This window comes from Panthera uncia (assembly GCF_023721935.1).
Source record: "Panthera uncia isolate 11264 chromosome B2 unlocalized genomic scaffold, Puncia_PCG_1.0 HiC_scaffold_24, whole genome shotgun sequence".
In the NCBI taxonomy this organism is placed as follows: Eukaryota; Metazoa; Chordata; class Mammalia; order Carnivora; family Felidae; genus Panthera; species Panthera uncia.
Window position 1 is genome coordinate 90,442,795 of NW_026057580.1, and position 18,568 is coordinate 90,461,362.

The following is an 18,568-nucleotide window of genomic DNA, read 5'->3' on the forward strand; positions in this document are numbered from 1 at the left end:
AAGTGCCTGCCATACCGCAAATGCTCAATAAATGGTAGTTCTTAGTTTAGTGTTTCAATTTAATAGTTGTAAACCATATTTGTGTTCTCACAGCAAGTTATCCACAGTTTATGAAATACTTTGAACTATATTATCCACTGGATTCTCACTTTGGCGCTTAAACATTAAGCATATTGCCTGAAGTTGCACAGTTTGTTTGGGAGCGTGGGGACAACTCGGGGCCTCTGACTCTACATCAGATATATATTTCTGCCCTCCTGCTACTCTGCCTACTATCACCGACCCAGTCCAAATGTTCATTCACTCAAGGTAACATGTTGACTATGTAAAATCCAAATGTTGAAAAATTAGATGGAACCTATTGGGGAAAATGTTCTTATTTTCATTATTCAAAATTCTGCAAATCTGACCCTTAATGAAAATGGTGAGGGTGAGTATGAGGATCTTGAAGATAGCTCGTTGATAAGTAGCTGACCTCGAACAATGTCATACTGTGTACCTACACTGACTACTATAGTAGGCCATCAGCTACATGTGGCCATTGAATAATTGAACTGTGGCCTGTGTGACCAAGGAACTGAACTTTATATTTTAGTTGTTTTTAATTAATTTAATATTAAATTCAGTTACTAAAAAACCTTTAAGTATGTTTGAAACAGCTTAGATACATAAGTTTACTTTTTCAATAGTACATTTTATGAATTCTGCACACAGAACAAATATTTCTGATGAAAATGTAGCATCTGAGTTGAGATGTGCTGTAAGCATAATATGCAAACCAGATTTCAAAGACTTAGTATCAAAACAGAAGGCAAAATATCTTTTTAATAATTTCTAATACTGATTATGCATTGAAATGATAATATTTTGGATATATTAGGTTAGATGAGATACATTATTACAATTAGGAATATCAGTTTCTGTTTACCTTTTTAAAACATGGCCACAAAAAATTTTTAAGGTCGATATATGACTGGCATTAGATTTCATTTGGAGGCCCTGTTCTACAGGAAACTCAATTATCTGTGTAACTGGGGAAAATCACAGATAAATATCACATTTCATTTTACTGACAAATTTTAACTTTTGGCTGGCCTGCATCTCTGTTTCTTCACTGCTAAGATCTTTCAGGATGCTACTTTCTCTGAGACAGCCAGACAGAAGGCGAGAATGGTTTGGTTTTGGTAGAGAGGCAAGCACAGGCCCAAAACGTCCTGAAATTGACATAACTATTGAATTACAAGCCATGTTCACTCTAAATCAGGGCCTCACACACTTATGGAATATCTGTGAAATGAAAAGGGCTTGTTACACGATGGTTAATAGAACCCAAAATTCTGGTGTCTCGGGCGCTTCATCGTAAACCATCGTAAACCAAGCATCACCTGATTCTGTCTATTAAAAATGCGGATTCCTGGATCCCAGCGAGGCCTATGGAGTTAGACTCTGAACAATGGTGACTTAGAAGTCTGCGTATCGAATGGCATTCTTATCCCTCTCAAATATGAGAGCCACTGTTCTGGGGAGCGGGACAGACAGGAAGCGAGTTTGGACACAGTGGATGCACTCGGCTAGAGGCACTGGGACATCCGCAGTGTGCCACGGAAGATTCTCTCAAGCAGAAGGCGTCTAAACTGGGGCTAGAATGACAAGCAGGAAGTAGTCACTAAAGAAGGAAATAGGGAGAGCAGCAAGGAGAGGACCAGAATGAGCAAAAGGTACTTGAGAACAGAGCCTCATGGCACGTGGGGTAGCATCTGAGCCGTGGACTCCTACTAGGGCTTAAACATGGTAGGAGGCTCCCAAGAGTCTCAAAGGCAACGCTAAGGGTTTTGTTTTGTTTTGTTTTGTTTTCAATATATGAAATTTATTGTCAAATTGGTTTCCATACAACACCCAGTGCTCATCCCAAAAGGTGCCCTCCTCAATACCCATCACCCGCCCTCCCTTCCCTCCCACCCCCCATCAACCCTCAGTTTGTTCTCAGTTTTTAAGAGTCTCTTATGCTTTGGCTCTCTCCCACTCTAACCTCTTTTTTTTTTCCTTCCCCTTCCCCATGGGTTTCTGTTAAGTTTCTCAGGATCCACATAAGAGTGAAAACATATGGTATCTGTCTTTCTCTGTATGGCTTATTTCACTTAGCATCACACTCTCCAGTTCCATCCACGTTGCTACAAAGGGCCATATTTCGTTCTTTCTCATTGCCACGTAGTACTCCATTGTGTATATAAACCACAATTTCTTTATCCATTCATCAGTTGATGGACATTTAGGCTCTTTCCATAATTTGACTAATTTGATGGACATTTAGGCTCTTTCCATAATTTGACTATAGTGCTGCTATAAACATTGGGGTACAAGTGCCCCTATAATGCTAAGGGTTTTGATTATTAACCTGGAGGTAGGTTGTTTTTGGGGTAAAGGAGACATCAGCAGAGGCTGTAGGGGAGGCATGTGTAGTCTGAAAACAGTTTGCAGATGACCCTCATAGTATGGTCCAGAGCCGCTGCTCAAAGCAGGATCTTAAGCCAAGGATCACGATGGCCAGGTCTGCATTTACAAAGTTTTCTGCCTGAGAACTGGGAGGAGAATGGCTTTGAAGGAAGTTCACTCAACATCAGGGAGTTGATAAATGTCTGAACTGAAGTGGTGGTAGGAGGGATTAAAAAAGAGAAATTATTTGGATAAATATCAAAGAGTAAACTTAGCAGCACAAACTCAAAATTGTTTGATTGGATCTCGGGGCACAGGAAATTTAGGGTGACTACCAAATCCCTGGTTTGACCCGCTGAAAGGACAGCTCTGCCATTCACTGAGAGAGAACACCACCCATCCGAACTTCTCTAATTTCAAAACTTTGCCTGGCATGTTCTTCTGAATGAATCAGTCTATGCAAAACCTGTTGACAGGCTTCAAAAGGATCCAATAAATCCATAACATGGCACAAGACTGTATACACCAGCACACGGGAACCGTATCGGGTTTTGGCATCAATAAAAATCCGTTCCCGTGTTACATTTTCAAAGAAACCTATTGACTATGAAATGCTTTGGGGATTTGAATGCACATTATCATCACCAAAGTTCTGCTATTCACATACTTAAAGGTATCTCTAAGAATATTGCAATGAGATTTTTTAAAAATTTTAAACCTTAGTAACACCTACTTCTTATATATTCATATATCACATTGCTAATTAAAAAGTATAATAATCTAAAGATAAAAAAGCATCTTCGTTCTCAAAGCAGTTTGCATATGTATTGCCTTTTAATTGTTCTATTAGGATATCATTAACTCTCTGTTACTTAACAGAAAGAAAAAGCGCCAACAGGGCTTTCAGAAATGAAACTGTATGTAATCTAGACTAAAACAGAAATTAAAACTTTTATGGGAGAATTTTGACGTACCTGATATTTTTCAAACAAAATACTGCTTTTCAGTTACAAAAGTTCTCTCAGTCAGGCTCTACCCTAGAACAGGACCAGATAGGCCTCCCGGGGCTCCCACAGAACTATCACTTTGAAGGTTTTAAAAATTATTTTTTAATGTTTATTTTATTTTTGAGGCAGAGGGGCAGACAGAGAGGGGGAGACAGATTCTGATGCAGACTCCAGGCTCTGAGCTGTCAGCACAGACCCTGACGTGGGGCTCGAACCCATGAACCTTGAGATCATGACCTGAGCTGAAGTTGGACTCTCAACTGACTGAACCACCCAGTTTTTCAAAATTTTAATCCAAACGATTATAAATAATTTGACATGGTTTTTCTAAAGGATCTTTTCTTTACAAAAAAGTAAAATGTTTTGCTTAATGCAAATATTTAAACCAAATTAAAATAATTCTGGGAACTGATTTTTTCACAAGTCAATTAACTATTTTTGTTTGCTTCCTAGAACTATTACTAACACTGAAAAGTAAATGAAAATTTGTAATCTTTATAGATGTCACAACATCGTCATACTGGTTTTACACTTTTACAAACTTTTTTATATTTCTACCAATACATTTAAATGGAAAGAGAAGAGTTGCGGTATATTTCATCCTAACAGGTGGACATTTTAAATTATGTAGTCCACTTGCTGTGAAGGGCCAAAGAAAAGTAATAACTACCCTAAAGCTATTTCTTTCTTCCTGCTCTGGTAGAGGTAAGAACTTCATTTCCTTAGAATGCGGGTTCAGATGACAGAGAGAGAGAAAGACAGGGAAAGAAAGAAAGAAAGAAAGAAAGAAAGAAAGAAAGAAAGAAAGAAGAGGGAGGGAAGAAGGAAGGAAGGAAGGAAGGAAGGAGGAAAGGAAAGAAAGAAAGGAAGAGGGAGGGGGGAAGAAAGGAAGAGAGAGAGGGAGGGAGGATGGGAGTGAGGAAGAGAGGAGGGAAGGAGGAAGTAAAGGGAGAAAGAAATAGGAAAGATATACCAGTGATTAGAAAAGATGCCAGTTCTTACCAAATGGTTTTTACAAAGATTAAGAAAGCTTTTCATATTTGCTGGAATTGAGCTCTCATTAATTTTATGACTAGTTTCAAAATGGATGGCTACTTGAGGTAAAGAAATAGAATTTAATATTGTAAAAAAATTATTTAAAGTAAATAAATAGAGATAAACTTACAATGATAGAGCAGGAGAAGAAGGAACAAGATCCAGAAAAATGATATATGGGAAAAAAAAGAAAAACAGACTTTGAAAGAAAACAGCTCCAGAGGCAAATTGCCAAAAGGACAATAATGTTCACAAATATTAGAAATAAAGCACTACTAGGGCTCCTGGGTGGCTCAGTTGGTTAAGCGTCCGACTCCAGCTCAGATCATGATCTCATGGCTCGTGGGTTCGAGCCCCGCGTGGGGCTCTGTGCTGATAGCTCAGAGCCTGGAGACTGCTTCAGATTCTGTGTCTCCCTCTCTCTCTGCCCCTCCCCTGCTCACACTCTGTCTATCTGTCTCTCTCAAAAATAAACATCAAAAAAAATTAAAAGAAGAAATAAAGCACTACCATTAAGATTAAAATGTTGGTGTTGATATAATTTGTAAGGTTATCAACCTTTGCCTGAGGACAGAATTGAATCCATGTGAGGGATTCGCAACTTGAGAAAACTTACAAGAACATCAAAGTGTGAGAATGAAAAGTCAGAGGCTACCATAGAGCTAGGGAAAGCACTCAGGATTTGGAATAAAAATCTGGGTTTAAACAATCCCAGCTCTTCAATGTATTATCTGTGTGGCCTTGGGTCAATCATCTCACCTGTCTCAACTTCAGCTACCCTCACCCAAAACTGGAAAAAAATAATATCTAGGGGGGGGGGAACCCAAAAAAACACATGCAGAAAGACAAGAACTGCCAAAAAAATTAAATGAGGTAATGTATGGCAAAGCTTGTTACAAACTCTAAAACCCAAATGCAAGGCATTAAGTGTATTTTAGACACACACACACACACACACACACACACACACACACACACACACCAGCTCCTACTAATTCCTCATCAATTGTTATGAGCATCACAAACATTTATATGCATACATGTGCTCAAGACCCTGCTGTAGGAACTGAACATGTAGAAAGATAGAAGGTACTGTCTCTCCTGTCTGGTCTTGTTTATAATCAAGACTCAAGATGAGATGAGTCACATTATAGAAATTAAAGACAGATAAATAAAGCAAATAAATAACAAAGGAAGGTAATATAGGCCATATGCTCAATACAAGGCAGGAAAGGTGGGCATCAACACAACTCACAGGTGGGAGCAGTGATTGTGGAGCAGTGAAGCCTAGGAGAAGTTCAGAAGGAAGGCCGGGCTTCAGCGGGGCCTGAAGGATGGGGGGCACTTAAGTACGCAAAGAGGAGGAAGGAAAGCGTTGCAGTCAGGAGGCATGGTGTAAGCAAAGGCCCTGAGATTGCCAATGGCTTTTTGGGGAGGAAGCAGAGTGAACAGAGAGCATGGTAGAAGATAAGGCTGGAAGGTAGCTTGTGTTGTAAAGCAGAAAGACATTCAGCCAGTGCGCCCCAGTCAAGCTATACAGGTTGCCTGTGGCTACGAGCATTGTGATTGGTTGGTCTGTGAGCCATCCCAATTATTAGACACCATCAGCCCTGGGGGTGAGGCTGTGTAGGCACAGAAGCCAAAGCAAGCTCAAGACAGAAAATCCAAGTTAAGGAGTTCAGATCTTATCTTTCCAACATCAGGGGCCAGTGAAGGATTTTTAAATATATGACTAAATCGCCAAAAGGGGTTACAGTGAGCTTGTGGGGAGTGAGGTGAGAGTAGGTCTGTTGGGGAGAAGGAGCTCAGAGAGGAGAACATTAGTGAAGGGGTGTCCGTGCTAGTTTATGCTGAAGTCATGATAATCTAGAAGGGGGTGGTGACAACCAGCATGGAAATGAGGCCCTGAATGTGCAAGATTTCTTGAGCAAAGGCCCTCTTCTGTCTGCAAGCCCATGGCTAGCACAGTGCCCAACACCGAGTAAATACTCTCCATGTGTTTACCAAAAGAAAAGAAAAGAACTGTGGAAACACTGTAAAGTATATAGAGGTAAAATGGGAGGCCCAAGTATTTTAGGGAGAAACAGAGTATTAAGGACTGGAAGTACTTTCTTTTTTAATTTCAGAGACAGAAAGAGCGTGAGCTGGGGAGAGGAGCAGAGGGAGAGATAAAATATTAAGCAGGTTCCACACTCAGCACAGAGCCCACTTGGGGACCGACCCCGCCACCCTCGGATCATGACCGGAGCTGAAATCAAGGGTCCGTGGCTCAACCAACTAAGCCACCCAGGCGCCCCTGGAAATAGTTTAAAGCCTGCTACTTCAATCTGCACATTTGGGAAGTTTGGAATAGGAGGCCCAGAAAGGTTGTGTTCTGCCTGTACATCCAATGAACCTGGCTTGGATACGTTGTTACTTAGTTACTCCAGTAAGCCTGTAGGTGTTACACTGTTTTGTTGGTGTTTTTGTTAAGATTTCTATTAATAAAAGCTTGCTATTTTGTTGACTGACTTTGAAATCTGCTGTTTTACTTTTATAACATATGTGGGGGAAGTGTAGAGAAGGAGGAGGAATTGGCTAAAACAGTTGTGAGAAGATACGGGAGAAAAATGACTTCTTTAAACTGGTTTTTAGGACTTTTCCTCAAAGCTTGGAACAGATAGGACTATCACTTGGGAAAAAAAGTTACCAATTTCCTAAAGCAGAAGGAGGTAAGGCCTTCATCCCTCTCATCCGCATTTTTCAAACTCGGGTTCACTTCCCATAAGCAGGGCAAAAAAACAAGGCAGGGTCCATGACCAAAATGTATTTAGAATTGGATAGGATGGGATGGGATGAGATGGAATATAATAGAATAGAATAGAACAGAATAGAATAGAATAGATCAGATTGCATGGTTGGTAGAATGAGGTGAATATTGTTTTAGGAAATTTTTTCGTTCTAAATGGCAATGCGTGTGCGTGTGTGCGTGTGCGTGTGTGTGTGTGTGTGTGTGTGTGTGTGTTGGGATGTTAAATGGGTTTCTGTGAGTCGAAGTCAAAAATGTTTGAAAGCCACTGCCCAATAAATATTTTTTCTCAAAGTAAACGAAAACCTTCTATAATCGGTTGACAAAATACAGAATTCTATCAAAAGAAGAAAAGACAAAAACATTTATTGATGCATGTCTAAAAATAAGGAATTTTCCAACAGGTCTCTGCATCTAGTCCCCTACACTCAGTCTCAACCTCATTTTTTAACTTCTCCAAAGACTTTCCCTTGGCCATCTCTCTATACAAATTCACATTAGCAAATCCATGATACAGTGCAACTATTGCCTTCATGCAGATAGCTCTTAAATATAGGATGTATCCAGTGTCGCCCTGGTAAATGTTTAACAACAGGTTTTCTGGGGGTTGAGGAGCCCTTACTTGTAGCATTTTCTTTTTGTGGTATCAATACTCCAACCATAGCCAATCCCAGCTCCCATGTGACTTTGCTGAACACAAAATTGGGAAGATATGCACATTAGTATACGTTACATAGTATTTCCATCCTGCGTATGTAACAGAGAAAATAACCTCCAGAGCATACACGCTAGTGACTGTAGGAAAATAATTAGGAGATTATGAGTCCACAACGTGGATCCTCCTTGGGATTTTCTCTCTCTCTCTCTCTCTCTCTCTCTTTTTACTCTTTTCCTTCTCATGCTTTCTCTCTCTCTCTCTTTCTCTCTCTCCTCTTTTCCTTCTCATGCTTTCTCTCTCTCTCTTTCAAAATGAATACATAAAAATTAAAAAAGAAATACAGTATATTTAATTGTAGGTTTATAAAATTTAATTAGTAATCATGTCTGTGTCTAAGAGCTGGCTCACAGAATTTTGCCTGAGCTCGCCGGCAGGCCCTGGTCCCACACTCTCTGCCACCTGCTGAACAATTATAGCTGAATCTCTTCCATGAGAAACCTCAAACTTAACATACTGAAATCTAAACTCACTTTCCTCTTTGAATCTCCATAATGCACACTTCTCTTCCCCTCTCGACTTCCCTATTTCTGTGAATGCTGCCTCCAATAGCCACCCAATCAGTTGCTAAGTTTTGAAGGTTCTGCCTGTGCAATGATCTTCTGATCTGCCCCCTCCTTTTCTTTCCAGTTAGGGTTCCTGTCCTAGTCCGGACCAATTAACTGAACTCTTCCCCTTCATCTTCTTCTGACTACAGTCTATCTGATCATAGTACTAGATTAATCCTCCAATGACACAGCTCTGAAAATGTAGCTCTTCCATTCAAAGCATGCATACTCTAATCTGACCTTCAAAGCTCTCAGTGCCCCAGGTGATCTGGACAGCTCCTTGTTCCCTGTACTTGGAATATGCCTTGTGATTCCTGATTGTGTGCTTTCGCTCACAGTTTTCTCTTCCTCTGGAATGCCCTTCCCTCATCATCGAAAAGCTTGTATCTTTTATTCAAGACTCAGTTCAGATGGCAATGAAAGTATGCAGGTTGTTTGTCAGAGAAATATATAAGTTTATGAGAATCTGGAGGGTGGAAACGCCCAGGGAAGTGCAAACCCAGAAATCATTTAAAGATAAAAGTGTATTTGGGCACTATTTAATATAGATGCCCTATGAAACAAATTGCACTAAAGTAGCACCCCCCTGTTGTTATTACTAGAAGCTTTGCTGTGAGCAGACGTGAGGTTTTTTCCTCAAACCTGTGGATTTCAATTATACATGCTGCAGCTGTCATTCATTAAGTGAAATGATCAAGAATTGTCTGCATTTTAACCATTTGGTGTTTGCTGTAATTCTCTCCCGCTTAGTGCTCTAAAGGAAAACGTGTTGAGACCGTGAGGAAAGGGGGGAGGTGGAGACATGGAGCCCCAGAAGCCTGGTTTGTCACCACCATTGATAAGCCTCATTCCTCTTTGGGACACTGACTACAGCTGCTAAAGATCCACCACAGGCTCAGGATTTCTCAGCAGTCAGAAGCAAAAAAAAGCTGAAATGTATACCTATTACCCATCTTTCTTCCTTCAGCCATTCCCAGATGTTTAGTGTAAAACAAAATGCTTTAAATGCTTGCTTTCTCGAGGAGGAGAATCCTAATCATGGTCAGCAAGTGATAAATGATTCTTTCAAGTTTCAGATCTGAAGCTGAAGTTTAGCAGTAAAGGAAGAAAGAATAGGCTGCCACAGCCCTGCGGTCACTGGCACCAACTTTCTCATGGACTTAAATTATTCTGGATTAGAGAGGGACCGAATCCTTAGCCCAGGAGAGGTGAAAGAGAATGAGGTGGAAGAAGGTGGTGAGAAACATCTGGCAAAGGTAAAGGTGTATTGAACCTCCTGTCCTCTCTCTTGATTTTGATCCAAGACTGTCAATGAGTAGTCTAGAAACCACTTCTGGGGGTGCTGGGTGGCTCAGTCCATTAAGTGTCAGACTTCAGCTCAGGTCATGATCTCACAGTTTGTGAGTTTGGGCCCCAAATCAGCTGTCATCCCAGAGCCTGCTTCGGATCCTCTGTCCCCTTCTCTCTCTGTCCCTCCCCTGCTTGTTCTCTCTCTCTCTCTCAAAAGTAAGGAAACATTAAAAATTAAAAAAAAAAAAAAAAAAAGAAAGAAACCACTCTTATGAAAACCACTTGGGTTTCATAACCACTTGGGTACTTGTTTAAAGTGCAGATTCCTAGGCCCTCCCTCAGACCTAGCCTCTAGGGGCACTGCCTAGGACTGAATATTTTTCATGGGAACACTGAATGTTTCTGATACACACTAAAGATTAAAGATCACTGTTCTAGTGTTGGCCAAGAATGGCCTGCAGGCTGGATATGGCCTTCAAGCTAAACACGATTTTACATTTTCAAAAAATTGTAAAAGAAAGAGGAGGAGGAAGAAGAGGAGGAGGGGGAAAGAAAAGAAGAACACACAACATAGCCCACAAAGTCTAAAATATTTACTTTCTGGTCTTTTGCAGAAAAGTTTGCTGAGCTCGGTCTAACGCAATGCAAATACAAGGCTGTAAATGAATTTAGCCCTATCCCAGCTCAGCCACAGCTAAAACAACTGATGTAGCAGATCTTAAAAAAAAAAAAAAAAAAAAAAAAAAAAAAAAAAAAAAAAAAAAAAATTAAGAGTGATGAAATATATAAAGTTCTCATCTAAAACTGCATTTGTAATCATTATAAGTAGAGAGGGGAAATGTATACTTGCAGTGAACATTCCATAATGGCTCTGAAAATATATTTTCATCTATATGAGAGTTTATGATAACTCTATTTGACTCTCGCCTTCCATATACTTACCAGGTGGCAAAATATGCCAAATCAGCCTATTAAGAATCACTGCAGGTATACTCTTTACTGGCCTACGCTTGTCTTATGGTACACCTATGAGTAAAAAAATGTACGTCCCCAAATGTCTAGGGAATGAAAATATAATAAACTCTCAAAACACATAGAAAAATGATGCACAGGGGTGTCTGGGTGGCTCAGTTGGTTAAGTGTCCCACTTCGGGTCAGGTCACGATCTCACAGTTCCTGGGTTCGAGCCCCACCCCCTCCTTTCTGGCTCTGTGCTGACAGCTCAGAGCCTGGAGCCTGCTTTGGATTCTGCGACTTTCTCCCTCTGCCCCTCTCCAGCTCATGCTCTGTCTTTGTCTCTCGAAAAGAAGTAAATGTTAAAATAAATAAATACATAAATAAAAAATTTTTAAAAAGGAAAATGATGCACAAAGCGAACAAACGGAATAAAATTGAATTTGATACCTTTCTCCTAAAAGGAGTTTAAGAATCACAGAGCAATTGCACCTCCTCAGAATCTTGGGAAACAGGTTATGAACTCATTTGGAGAAGCGTTCTTTTACTCTGTGCCAGAGAGGCTCAGCTTTTGGGAATCAGATTCATAAAGTAATCCCAAAGACACAGACAATTCCTTTCCGAATGATTTCCATATGTTTGTTCTAATTTTTTATTTTTATTTTTGATGTGTAGAAAGAAACTTTACTATAGAATCTACAAATAAATATTCGCTTTAAAAATATATTAACTTGCACCTGACTTGTCTTTCAGAATTGTGAGCTATCTCACAATATTGTTTCATTGTTATTTATTTTTCTCACGAAGAAAGTAATGTTAAAACCTTGCTAGGAACTAACATTTTCTGATAAGGATTTAAACTATATTACAATTTTTAAGAAACAAAGTTTAAAACACCAGATAAAGTATTGAAACCTAGCATGCTTCACCATTTAATAAAATTATGACTCATTTCTGTAAAAAACTGCTTTTTTAGTAAGAAAAATGCTTTCTGAGCTAAGTTTAAACTGCCGGGGCACATGGGACACCCACAAACCCAGTCAGCAGAAGTCTCAAACTTCTATAAGATTAAAGGAAAAATAAATTAGTGTGTACAGAGAATGAAAAAAAAAAATCCCCAATGGTACGAGTCTATAAACGGAAGTAAAACTAAAACTCCCCTAAAATCCCCCAACCATCAATCCTTATAAATTCAGCACTCATCTTCTCCCTTGATTTCTTCAGGAGTCCCTAGTGAAATGCACACAAAAGTCCTCAGTGATTTTGATCTCGGAAAACAGAGTCCCCAAACTACGCTAAGCATGGCTGCCGACCTCCGTGTCCCAAACCGCTTAACTTTTAAAACCACGCAAGCACACGTGGGGCTTCCTGAGTTCTGCTAGGGTTGGGCGGTTTGGAACCCCGTGGATTTTGCAGGTGTGTAATCCAGGGCGCGCTGTACAGGTGGTGCGGGGGGGGGGGCGGGGGGCGGGCAGAGGTGTGTGGTGGGCGCCGCCTGGGCCGGGCAGGGTGGGTGGGGCCGGGCGTGTGCCCGGGTGAGAGTGAAGTGCTAGTGACAATACGGAGGTGGCGTGTGGGCTCCAGAGCTGGGAAAGAAGTAAAAGCTCCGCCCGGATGCCCCATATGGAGGGGTGATAGCCGCAGCCCGGCTCGTATTTAAGTGTCCTTTGTCACTAACAAGTTAAATTAGAGATGTTATCTTAAAAACCACACACACGCACACAGCCAAACGTCCTATGAAAATACATGCTCGTGTCCCCTACTACACCCCCCCCCATTCCCCCATCTGCAAAGAACTGAGTTTTACACCCTGCCCCAAATCCAATCCCGAATGCGGGAGCGTCTCCCTCCCCCCGGCCCTCGCCGCCCCCACAGCAGTGAGTCAGAGCCCGGCGAGCTCGGGCGCTGGCGCCCGGAGCACGCCGAGTGGGGCGACGGTAGCGCGGCAGCCGAGGAGGGAAGGCGGCAGGAGCGGGACGTAGCTCGGGCCCGCGCGGCCGGGGCCCGGGAGCGGGGTTTGCGCAAGAAAAGGCGCCTCGGCGGCCCCTGGCCGCCCCTCCCCGGCCCCGGGCTCCCCGCCCGCGCGCCTCCCCGGCCTCGCGGCGCGCCAGGCGCAGCGCGACGGCGCGAGAGCCGAGGGGAAGCGGCAGCCCCGCCGGCCCAGCAGCCCGGCGGGCGGCAGCCAAGGCGACCGCGGAGGCGGCGGGCAGGGCGCGTGCGCACTGCAGGGGCGCCAGATTTGGCGGGAGGGGGAGTGTCCAAAGCTCTTTGTTTGATGGCATCTCTGTTTACAGAGTTTACATTTTAATATCAACCTGTTTCCTCCTCCTCCTTCTCCTCCTCCTCCTCCGCGACCTCCTCCTCCTCCTCCTCCTCTCTCTCCTGAGAAACTTCGCCCCGGCGGTGCGGAACGCCGCTGCGCAGCCGGGGAGGGACGCAGGCAGGCGGCGGGCAGCGGGAGGCGGCAGCCCCGTGCGGTTCCCGCGGCTCCCAGCTGCGCCCCGCGCCCGCCGCGCCATGGCTCGGAGACCCCGACACAGGTAACGGGGAGCCCGGGCGGGCGGCCGCGGGCGGGGGCGCGCGGCGCACCGGTTGCTCGGAGAGCAGGTGGGAATGAGTTCCCGGATCTCCTGCGGGGCTGTCAGATCCTGCGAGGACCTAGAACCTCTGCCTGGGTAGAAGCCGCTCGTGCAACTGATGAATGGGAGAACCTATTCGGGAAATATGTCAGGGCGTCAGGAAGCATCCCCTGAGGCTCATTTTGCAAGTTGCACGGGGACCCATTTCTCTCTAGGGGGCAAAAAAGCAGCACGTTCCAGCCTGGGGCAGAGCGGTGCCCACCCAACCCCGGGGAGCCCACTAGGTCCCTGGCTTGATGCCGCGGGCGTCGGCGAGGGAGTCGCTGCGTAATTGCTTGATGCATTGCGTTACGTTTGGACTTGGAAGTGCAGAGCATATGGCAGATACAGGGAAAATGCCGGATTGTTTAGTAGCTGCAGGTAGTTCCTTTAAATTTCATTCATTCTTTATGGAGGCGAAGCAGAGCGGCAGCTGACAGGCGGCTGGAAAGATTTTGGCGAGGAAAAGGGTCGCTACATTTGCAAACTGCTTTAAGCCAAGGTTTTGAAGGCTCTAACCATTGTACTCTGGCAGGCTTTTACTTCTTATGCAAACACTTTACACGCACACGAGTCCGCGCCGCACATGCCCCCGCACTTGGGGAGGCTCGCCGGGACGATGGGTGAAGTCCGCTAACAGTGCGGCCGCGCGGAGGGGAAGAGGGAGAGGAGGAGGAGGAGGGAAATACTCGTCCGAACTGTCAGTCGCCGGCACTCCCGCTTCCCCTGGTCTCTAGGGGGACTGGACGCGCCGGAGGTCCCAGCGAGCCGCCGGGTGCGGGGACAAGCTCAGCGGCCGTCGCGGTTGCCACTCAACGGGGAAGGACAGAGGCGGGCAGCACCCAAGGCCGCTGCCGCGCAACCGGGACGCAATCCCCGCGGCCTCTTCGTTGGGGCTAGAGGTCCGGGCGCGGCGCGCACACGTGGACGCGGCTGAGGTTGCCGCGCCTCCCCACGCCCTGCTCCCGCCGTCTTAGGTCTCCCGGGCAGACGAGGGGTGATGGGCAGACCCTCGCTCTGAGCTTCTTGGTGTTAGCCCGTGGGGGCAAAACAAATCCAACCTCTTTTCCTTCGGGTTGTTTGTTTTTCTGGTACTTATTTGTTTTTGAACCGGCTGTCGCTCGTCCCCGCGCAGCGCCTGGGAAGTTGCAAACAGCGTGGGTGTGGGCCCTGCCCCAGCACCCTCGGGTCGAGTCTGGCCAGGCGGGAAGCAGCGCCTAGGCATGGCTGGGCGCGGGAGAAAATGGGAGGCCACCTGGAGGGCCCCTGGGCTCCCTACGCCTCGCCTAAGGCCCCGCCACGCGGGGCGGGGGTACTGCCCTTGAAGTGGTTTCACCTTCGCCTTTGGGACTTAACAGCAGAACAGCCAAGGCACCTATATTTTTTCTTTTCTTTTTTTCTTTCTGAGAGCAGAAACTAGGAGTAGGAGAAGAAGGAAGCTGGGAAGGGGTGCTGGGAGGAGGCGGCGCGGTGGAGGCTCCGCGCCCCGCGATCTCCGCTGGGCGGGTGGGGCGGGGCCGCGCAGGTTCCTTGCAGCTCCCAGGTAGCGGAGAAGGGTGGCGGCCTGGAGGGGCGGGAGCCTTGAACCTGCCTCAGGGGGAAGAGAAACCCGGCTGCGGGCTCGAAGCCGTTTCTTGCAGGGCGAGAGTCAACTCGGCAGGGATTATTAACCAGGTCAGCGAAATGAGTCTGAACCCCTTTTCTAGAATCACAGTAGCGGCCACAAGGCACTTCCTCCCACTCCCCTCCCTCTTCCCAACCCCCAGCACCTCTTTTCTTTTTCGTTTCTTTGCACGGTTTGTTTCCTTGACAGAATGTAATATTCATAGTTGTACTCTTGTAACCACACCAGGTCTAGCAGGTGGGGAGTCAAGTGCATCAAGCCTGAAATCAGCCTTTGAAAGTCCTCTGACTGTTGGGTCTGAGCAGATAAAGGAAAAGTTATTTCAAGTCCTTAGTAGAAATTAACCGTGCTACTTAGCCTACCAGGACAACTTAGAGCAAGGACATCGCGTGCAGAGCTTAAAAGCCAGCCCGGGTTCCCAACCTGCTGATGGACCCAGGAGCGGACTGTGGGCCGCCCTGGGTTCTCCCTGCTGCCCTTGTGGCCTCTTCAGGACCTACGGAAGTTCCACACCACATTTCCCCTCAGGACTTCGGTTTTGCACATCTCTGCCTCTGTGCTGAATTTGTAAGAAGCAGGGAATATCTGAAATCAGCATTTATTAGCACTGGAAAGTACCTTCCTAATAGAATCCAAGTCCTTAGGTATAGGCGAGGAACTGAGGTCCTGAGAGAGAGGAAGTGATTTGTCCGAGTCATGCAGGGAGGTGGAGGCAGAACTGGGACTGGCACCGTTGCCTCCAGACCCCTGGTCCTGTTTGATGCCTACCCGCTCTCACCTGACATTGGCTGCCCCCTATGGGCGGCGGTATTTGTTGCTTGTTCCCGAGAGGTGAGCTGTTTCCAAGAGAAAGATGCCCAATTACTATTTGGAAAATGTAGTTCTCACCTCTGAAAATGTGATCTCCAGATTTAACCAAACCTAACACTTTAAAGTAGATGGAATCTGTGACTCCTTGTTCAGACTACCCTGGTTTTCCTGGTATTCCTAATATTTTATAAGGGGGCCACTTCATTTGGGAGCTTTTCAAGGAGTTCCCTATGACCCTTTTGAAAGATGCTGACCTACAGCTCTGGGAAAATATTTTTTTTTTTTCATCTTCTGCTGCTTGTGGGATTTTTTAAAGGGAAACTGTTGCATTTATTAATCAGAGACTGTTTAGAGCCTCTTGTTGACAGTGGGGAACAGGAGTAGACTCTTGTTTAAAAGAATAGACACTAAACAAAAATTGACTATAGATTATAAACACAGCTCTCTTTTGTAGTGGCATTTGGAGTTTGGATCACAGCCTACTTGTCACCATGCATCCTAGACTTTCAGATTGTTTCTCAAAATGATAGTTTTAAATTATGAGAACCTCACATTCAGGATTTTTGGAAAGCACTTTTGCTTGACTTGTAAGGGTATATATATTTGTATATATTATATACCTGTATTTTATATGTATGAATTATACATATTGTGTATATATCGTGCACTTGTGTTATATCTATACTTGTAAGTTAGTTTGCGAAGACAAAACCTGATATAAATTTCCTTTTTAAAAATAATAATTTGCATCATGATGCTGCTTTATATCAGCATTTTTATCGTTCTCAGTTTGGTGGATTTCTCAATATTACAATGGAAAATTTTACTGAAGTTTCTAGGATAGTATAATTTAAGATATTTAGGATATGTTTGTGTTACATTCATTTCTTAAGTAAGATACAATTTAAGATAGCACGTCATACGTTGTATAAGTGAAATTATAGGTAAAAGTAAACTGTAACTTTTACTGGCTGTAACATTACTGCCATCTATTTAGTATGTGATTAATAAACCTGAAGTGTAGAATTATTCCAAAAGTCATCAAAATTCATAATTTTGTCTACTAGGTAAAAGAAAAGCTCTCTTCAAAACACTAATGCATTCTTTTTAAAGCCATCTGGGGGAATCCCTCAGTTTTGAATCAGGTACATCTTAAGAGGTTTCAAATACCGTTCAGTCAGAAATAGAAAAAAAACAAAACAAAACAAAAAAGTCAGTAAGAGTCTGACTACCAAGTGGCCTAATTATTCATTTAGTTACTTAGGAAACAGTATTGTAATCACAGCCACAGGTTGGATCAACTGTGCTGGAGTTTGGGGCTGTTGGATATTTTAATGCTGGGTATGAAGCCGTCTGATCACTTGATGGCCTTATCCTTCCTCAGGTTTTTTAAATCCTTTCCTCTTACATTCTCTTAATCTTCTAATCTTTAAGGGATGACTATAATTGTATTGTTGGGTGAATTACTTCTTGAATTTTTTTTTCTCCCAATAAAACACCAGCACCACTGGAGTAGCATAATTGAGTTGTTTATTTTATTGGAGAAATATTATTTAAATGATGTGGTACATGCCAAAGATTTTGAGTGTGTACTTATGTAAAGGACATAGGCTCTTGTTTCTTTGATTGTCCTTAACATTAAGTTTTAAACTTAAACCTCCATTGGTTGGAAGGTTGCCAAATGTGTAACTTGTCACTGGGCTGACAGTCACAGCAGGTTTAAACATGCAGAGCAATAAGAAAGTTCCAGGTCCTTTGCCGTATCTGTGGATACCAATAACAGCAGAACCAGTTTACAATACTAGAGCAACAGAATGAAGAAAGCAATCTTGTTGTGCGAGTTTTCAAACTTTTATCTTCGTAACCTTTGAAAAGATTGAGTTTTCGTGTAAGTTTTGTAATCCAATAGTTTTCAGTCTTCTGGTTTCAGTCCCCGTCTGCCCATTTTTTATTTCTGCAGCATATACAGCAGTGACGAGGATGACGAAGACATTGAGATGTGTGATCATGACTATGATGGACTGCTTCCCAAGTCTGGAAAGCGTCACTTGGGGAAAACTAGGTGGACCAGGGAAGAGGTAAATAATCATGTTATCAAAACATGGGACAAACCTAGAGTGTGTCAATTTGTGAAGAAAATGTTACAGCTAAACTACAGGTGCTCAAACTCATTAGCATGAGCCTATGCACCATGCTGAACTCGCAGCACTCCCCACGCGTGCGCCATACAATCCTCTTCCAAACTCTTTGTAGTTCTTTGAATTTCCCGTCCTCAGTGTATGTTTCATCTGTGTTTCTCTCTACCTTTTCTGCTCTTGCCCTTCTGCACAACTTCTTACTCCTTCTTCATCACCTGTGAAGACATCACCTCTTCAGTGAGGCCATCCCTGGCTTCCCCAGGCAGGTTAGATGCATCCTCCAGGCATTGGCTACACATTCGTCCTCACTGCTGCTGTGACGTGTGCCTCCCCCAGTAGGCTGACTACAAACCTACCGAGGGCAGGGCTAAACGTCTGTTCGTTTCCGTGTTCCCTGAGCCCAGAATTGCTTGATACAAAGTGGGATGGTAGTAAGTATTCTCTGTACAAGTGAATGAATTGCTATGTCCAAAAACAAAACAAAAGTATGAAACATAATACTCCTGTCTTGTCATAATGGATTATGCATGAATGTCTGTTCTAACAGTGTGCAATGATGGATGGAGATGTGTCTTCCACCTTTCTCTTTCCGCTAGCTTATCAAAAGC

General features: G+C 43.9%; 1 protein-coding gene across 2 annotated transcripts in view; it reads left to right on the forward strand.

Moving 5' to 3' along the window:
- The first annotated feature begins 13,087 nt into the window (after positions 1 to 13,087).
- Positions 13,088 to 18,568, forward strand: part of MYB (MYB proto-oncogene, transcription factor) — a 34,654-nt gene continuing 29,173 nt past the window's right edge. The window contains exons 1-2 of one of the 2 annotated variants that reach the window (XM_049654400.1): positions 13,088 to 13,310; positions 17,783 to 17,900. In XM_049654400.1, the coding sequence (XP_049510357.1) occupies positions 13,288 to 13,310; positions 17,783 to 17,900 (141 nt within the window). In that variant the 5' untranslated portion in view covers positions 13,088 to 13,287. The remainder of the gene's footprint in view (positions 13,311 to 17,782; positions 17,901 to 18,568) is intronic. The other variant, XM_049654401.1, reaches the window with a different exon arrangement.